The sequence below is a fragment of the Pipistrellus kuhlii genome, unplaced genomic scaffold (assembly GCF_014108245.1).
Source record: "Pipistrellus kuhlii isolate mPipKuh1 unplaced genomic scaffold, mPipKuh1.p scaffold_m20_p_37, whole genome shotgun sequence".
In the NCBI taxonomy this organism is placed as follows: domain Eukaryota; kingdom Metazoa; phylum Chordata; class Mammalia; order Chiroptera; family Vespertilionidae; genus Pipistrellus; species Pipistrellus kuhlii.
This window is the reverse complement of record NW_023425537.1, coordinates 197,653-203,949: the sequence shown is the minus strand read 5'-3', so window position 1 is coordinate 203,949 and position 6,297 is coordinate 197,653. Positions and strand designations below refer to the sequence as shown.

General features: G+C 54.5%; 1 protein-coding gene across 4 annotated transcripts; it reads left to right on the top strand.

The window, feature by feature from the left end:
* Positions 1–772: 772 nt before the first annotated feature.
* RPL38 (ribosomal protein L38) lies at positions 773–4,900 on the top strand. Of its 4 annotated transcripts, none has more exons than XM_036407688.2 (5): positions 773–868; positions 1,089–1,122; positions 1,263–1,323; positions 3,842–3,964; positions 4,835–4,900. In XM_036407688.2, exons 2-5 carry the CDS (start codon positions 1,120–1,122, stop codon positions 4,858–4,860), a joined length of 213 nt encoding a protein of 70 aa, XP_036263581.1. In that variant the 5' UTR covers positions 773–868; positions 1,089–1,119; the 3' UTR covers positions 4,861–4,900. The 4 variants fall into 4 exon arrangements, with proteins under 4 accessions (XP_036263581.1, XP_045426709.1, XP_036263583.1 ...); XM_045570753.1 differs by having other exon boundaries at positions 829–872; XM_036407690.2 differs by having other exon boundaries at positions 855–916.
* Positions 4,901–6,297: the final 1,397 nt, after the last annotated feature.

The following is a 6,297-nucleotide window of genomic DNA, read 5'->3' as shown; positions in this document are numbered from 1 at the left end:
TAAAATAGACATAAAAAGGTCCCGCCCTGCTGGTGTGGCTCAGTGGTTGAGCGCTGACCCAGGAACCAAGAGGTCACCGTTGGATTCCTGGTCAGGGCACATGTCTGGGTTTCGGGCTCCATCCCCAGTAGGGGTGCATGCAGGAAGCAGCCGATCAATATTTCTCACTCATCTATGTTTCCATCTCTCTATCCCTCTCCCTTCCTCTCTCTGTAAAAATCAAGAAAAAAACACTTAAAAGAAGAAGAAGAAGAAGAAGAAGAAGAAGAAGAAGAAGAAGAAGAAGAAGGTTCCTTCATTCAAATGAGGAAAATCCCAATGCACTGATCTAATGACGGTGGTAGAGATAAGATTTAGGTCTTCAAACTGGGTCTAAAATAAAATCTAGCAAAGGCATGGGGTCGAGGGTAGAAAAGGGAAGGGAGTGGAGGAGGGAGATGGCCCCATCCATGTGTGGAGCTGCACTTTTATTTATTTTTTAAAAATATATTTTATTGATTTTTTACAGAGAGGGAGAGGGACAGAGAGTTAGAAACATCGATGAGAGAGAATCATCAATCAGCTGCCTCTTGCACACCCCCCAACCCGCAACCAAGGTACATGCCCTTAACCAAAATCGAACCCAGGACCCTTGAGTCTGCAGGCCGACACTCTATCCACTGAGCCAAACCGGTTTCGGCTGGAGCTGCACTTTTAATCTAGGCCTACAGGGGGCAGAGGTGCTGCAATGGGAAGGGCGAACGCTTACATGCTGGTAATTCTTGACCCTTTGCAGACACCGTACCCAGTTCCTCCTGGGGCAGGGCTTAATTGCCCGGAAACGGAAGTTTCGTTCTTTTCCCACCCTCTCCGCCTCTGGCCGCTTGTTGTAAGTGCCTCTTTGGCGGTACACAGGGAATAGTGGGGCTAATCCGAGGTAATCCACGGCCGAGGGCAACTTGCGGACCCCGGGCCTAGGTCAAGGGAAGAGGGAAGAGGGTAGAGTGCAGTGGGGCCGGCATTTCGGGGGCTCGGGGAGGAAAAGCGGAGGCGGGGAGTCCCTGTTGGTCCCGGCGCCCTGATCACGCTAATGTCTGTCCTCCCCGCAGGCGCCGGCCGCACGCTCCGCGCCTCGCAGCCATGGTGAGTACGGCCCCTGCTGAGACCTCCGGGAGGTGGGGGCCCCGGAGCGAGGGTCTCCGGGGGCCCGAGCGGGGCCGGGGGACTCGGCCATCGCCAGCGATGTCTGGCCTGAGCTCACACCCGTTTCCTCTGTATCGCAGCCTCGCAAGATTGAGGAGATCAAGGACTTCCTGCTCACAGCCCGGCGGAAGGACGCCAAATGTAAGTGGCCGCTCCGGGGGGCGGGCGAGGAGGAGGAGAAGGTAAGGATCGCGTTGGCGTGGAGCCGCCCCCACCCCGGTGCTGCCCCGGGAGCGCCTTCCCACATGGCAGGCGGGAGGCCGATTGATTGAACATTTAAAAAAGCTGGTCCCTCGTGGCTGGGGTTTAGGGCTCCGAACAGAAGCCTTCCTGGGCGAACGCCTGCAGATGCGTGTCCCGCAAACCCGGGATGGGTGCTTGCAGGTTCGGTTCTGCGCCGAGGGCAGGCCCAGCTCGCGGGGAACTTGATTGATTCAGTAATTGCACCCCTACGGGTCTTGGTTTCCCGGGCTGTGTAAAGGGAAGAGGGAGCGATGCATCGGAAACAGGCGAGCCTCTGCTTGTTGTGTGCTGGGACCCCGTGGGTCTTCCCATTCCTACACCAGTTTAGGGGTCCTGCTGAGACTCCTTCATGGTAGTTGAAGGAAGTCTGGGGGCTTGTGCTTAGAGCAAGAGAGAGCTTGGATTCCTTGCGCGGTGTTAACCTAGGATCGTCTTCTCCATAAGAGCTTCCTCCCCCCCCTGAGGGTTCTCCGGAGGGAAAGTCCTTTTGTGGAAGTGGGCCTGCGGGGCTGAGCCGGCCCTCGCTAATGCTCCTTGTCCCCAGGGGACAGAGTGGGGTTGGGAGAGCCTTTCAGGGGGCTCTGGGGAAGGGAGGGTCCTGTTTGTCCCCGGGACCTGAAGCTGGCCGCAGGGTGACATGGATGAGATGGTGATCACCTGTGAGGGGTGAGCAGCAGCTGGTGGGAATGCCCGCCCTGCGGATGGTTGTGGGGACCACAGGTGCCAGGGGGGCGGTGTTGGTGTGCAATACAGAGATTTAGTTTCGAGCAGGAAATTGGGGGTCACTGCCTGGCTCAGTCCCAGCTCTAGCAATAGCTGTGGCGAACGTAAGCATGACACCTCTTCCTCGTGTTGCTGGGTGACAGTGGGATGATGGCCCATTGGAGGATTGACACTAAATCCATTTATTTGTTTGCATTTTAATTCTGTTTGGGGGCCTGATTCTGTACTGTGTGTCCTGTGAAGACAGGCCATGGTCCCCTGGGCATTAGAGGGCCCTTTTTAATTCTAAAGTAAATCTACATGGTGAGAATTTGCCATTTTTAAGTGTACATTTCGCTGCTATGAAGTACATTCCCACTGCATCTCCCAAACCCTTGATCTTGCACATAAACTGTACATGCCACTGCATCGTTCTGACTGGCCTAGGGACCTCTTAATGAGATCAGTGTCTGTTCTTTGTGACGGGCTTTCTCATTTAGCATCCTGTCCTCCAGGCCGAGTCCCCGTGGAATGGCTAGATCACACTGTTGATCCGTGCATCCTGCTGCGGACAGGGAGGGCTCCCCCCTCTGGCTATTATGAGTAATGTTGCCATGAACAGTGACGTGCAGGTGTCCCTTGTCCCTCAGTGCCTGGCATACACCTGTAACTGGAGTTAATGCATCACGTGATGATGGGGAATAAATCTCTTAAGAGATCCTATACAAGTGCGAATAGGTGTACAGCTAACACTATGGCCGACGCAGCTACTTGAGCAAAGGCGGCCAGTGCCGGGTGCCGGCTGAGCCACGGTGCTTCAGCATCCTGCTTCGAGCCTGTGCCTTCAGCAGCTGTTGGCAGAAACGGGGTTGTGGGTACAAGTTGGCCTGTGCTGCTGCTGTGAGGCGCTGGGTGTGGGTGTCTGGTCAGGTGCTGGGGCTGAGCACAGGAGCCTGTTCGGTCCTTACCACCACCTCCTCTTGATTGGCCTTCCCGTTAACACATCCTGCGGGCGAGCCCTGAGCTGTCTCTAAAGAAGTTGGGGTGCAGGCTTTGGTGGGCCCTGAAATGACTGGCCCCGGGGAAGCAGTCTGTCTCCCAGTAGCCAGAGGCGCTGCAGCGCATTGATGCCTGTCCCTGACCAGATCCCCAGGCCTCCCACCCTGCGCTGGGGCTGGGCTGCAGTTGGGGCTCCTCGCCGCCTGAGTGGTGGTCCTGACGTAGAACTTGGGGCAGGGATGGGCCCAGAAATGGCTCTGTGTCCGTGTAGGAAAAGTGTGAGCCATACTCACTGTTCTTTCTTCTCCCCTCCCCCCCCAGTGGCGTGCCATCACAGAGACGGGTTTCCAAAGGGGAGCAGCGAATTCTGGTCCCAGCAGATGGCCATCTGCTTGCTTTATAAGCTGCCTCCTTCCCTTCAGAAAGTAAGACGGGGCAGTGTTCTAGGGTGTGTTCGACGGACAGACACATAAACAAGCCGTGAAGACCAAGCCATAGGTTCATGAGTTAATAACCGGGGGAAGCAGCCTGTGGCGGTTTTGAATATTGGGGTCAGAGGGAAGCTTGTTTTCTGTCTCAGCAGAGGGACAGGACGGGTCAGGCACAGCTGTGGCCGTGGTTTAGGTCATAAGTACCACTTTCTACATATGTATAAAGCAGGTGAACCAAGTGATGTCTGTTGCGATTAAATTATTGATTCTGGTCCGTTTGGTAGCCGTCAAGATCAAGAAGAATAAGGATAATGTGAAGTTCAAAGTCCGATGCAGCAGGTACCTGTACACCTTGGTCATCACGGACAAGGAGAAGGCTGAGAAGCTGAAGCAGTCCCTGCCCCCGGGTGAGTGCGCATGCTGTGGGCGGTGCCCGCATCGCCAGCCTGTGCTTGAGTTGTGCCCAGGTAGAGGCGAGTCCATTCTGTGGTCTAAGCATCTGTTCATGCCATTGTCGGCGACCGTGGTTATTTCCGACACGGTGCCCTGGCCGAGGTGAACGTGTTTCCCTGGTTCATGCTTTTCTAGTGCAGAATAGTAACAGCTCACACCTACTCTGTACCTCATTTCATCCCACCAGGCAGATGCTGGTTTTTAGGATCCCCATTTAAATATATATATATATATCCCCATTAAAATATATATATATATATATATTTTTTTTTTTAGTATTTGTTTTTTAGTTTTTTTATTTATTTATTTTTTTTTACAGAGAGGAAGGGAGAGGGATAGAGAGTCAGAAACACTGATCAGCTGCCCCCTGCACACACACACCCCCACTGGGGATGTGCCCGCACCCAAGGTACATGCCCTTGACTGGAATCGAACCTGGGACCTTTCAGTCTAAAGGCCGACGTTCTATCCACTGAGCCAAACCAGTTAGGACAGAGGATCCCCATTTTTACAGGTTGGAAAATGGATTAAGTACCGCGGGCCGTGAGCATGCATTAAACAGGTCCATCCTGGGTGGAGCACCGAGCAGCTCCAGAGGCTGCCTGGCCACCGCGAAGGTTAGCTGGTGCTGCTCGTGTGTGGGAGCCCCTGGGCCCGTCTATAAAGGCTGACGGGTGTTTGGCTTTTGGGTTTTTGTCAAACACTTATTGAAACCTCCCTGTGGGCTTACTGTCTGAGCCCTGTGAGCCTTCTTAACTCAGAACAGATCCCAGACAAGCAGCTGTGACTCTTCTGATGCCTCGCGTTTGCCTCTCTCGCTCTAGGTTTGGCGGTGAAGGAGCTGAAATGAACCCGACATCCTGACCTGTATTAAAACGTTAAAAACTCTTCTCCTGTGTCTTGTCTTTGAAGGCGGGAAGGAAATGTGTGGGTTGCTAGACTCGGGTGGGGATGGGGTGGGGGTCCTGGTGGCAGCCTCCTTGCGCCCTGCTTTTGGGCTGTGTGGTCCCAGTGGACCGAGAAAGCTGATTTATTTGGGCCTGAGTTTGAACAATAGATGGCAGAAGAGCCAGATATTTGTGGGAGTGAGCCAGCGTGCACTGAGATTGAAAGTCACTTAGGTAGAAGGAGCTCCCTGATAATGAAACTGGTTAAAAGGAGTTTATTAGCCTTGGAAATGGCTGCAAGCCTTTGTCCCTGGGATGTAGCTCCACTTTCATGTCCATGTCCACAGCCCATCACCATCCCACCCCACACACACCCCTGTGACAGGAGGGGAGTGTCATGCCGAGAACTGTCTGCCACGCGCGCGCCCCCTCACCCTTGGGCTGCTTACCAGGATCTCAGGAGCGGTGCACTGCAGGAGGCGAGTGCAGGGCAACTTGGAGGCTCAGGTCCTAAAGCTGAGAGGACATGAGTGCCTTGTAGCTCAGCAAAGGAGCCAGCTTCCTTCCAGAGGTCTGCCCCAGACTCCAGGCAGTGAGGCAGAGATTAGTTCACGGCGGTGGGTGTGGAGGGGCTAAAACCCAGCATGAGTGGCAGCTTAGATCCAGCCAGGCCTGAGTCAGGATTAAATCCTGGTTCTGCTGCTTGACGCCTCTGAGCCCCCTGAAGAGCACTCACAGCTTGGAGCGAAGCTCCTCCCCCAGCAGGTGACGGGCCAGCACAGGCTGGGGGCTCCTAGACCCTTGGCAGGGAGGTGTCCCATCACCTCACTTAACAAATAGTTATGGCAAATGCCTGTACTAGGACTTCAGTGGTTTATTGTGAGGGTTAAATTGGGTACTGGTGAAGATTTGGAAGATGGAGGTGGTGGTCATGTCAGCATTGACCACAAGGTGGAGACATACTCGAACAGATAAACCCTTGACCAGGCCAGTTGGAAAATGGTTTACCAAGTAGCTAAGAGCCCGAGGGTTTGAATTGGGTCCTGCAGGACTTGGGTTTTATTTCTTCCGGGTGCTCATGACCAGTAGCCCCAGGCCCCTTTCAGTGGCTTCAGTCCTCCCCATTCTCTTAACGTCCGGTGCCCAGGAGGGAGGGTGCCCCGCTCTGGCTCCCTGTGCCCGGCACATTGTCCGGAGACCAGCCCCAGCTCCTAGGAGACGGCCCTCTGGGGCCAAAGAAGACAGCCTTTCATGCCAAGTTCTCGGCTTGCTTGTGCCTTGTCACTGGCCCAGCTGATTCCAGAGCTGAAGCTGGTTTGAGCACAGGTGTGTTAACCCTTCCAGTGGCTGGTGCCAGCTGCTACCCTGCTGAAGTCAGCTGTCAGCTTGGGAGGGCTTGT

Excerpts from the sequence above, each read along its gene's own strand:
- RPL38 (XM_036407688.2), top strand. Across the intron at positions 1,324-3,841 it reads CCGGCGGAAGGACGCCAAAT|CCGTCAAGATCAAGAAGAAT; the intron begins GTAAGTGGCCGC and ends TCCGTTTGGTAG. Across the intron at positions 3,965-4,834 it reads GAAGCAGTCCCTGCCCCCGG|GTTTGGCGGTGAAGGAGCTG; the intron begins GTGAGTGCGCAT and ends CTCTCGCTCTAG.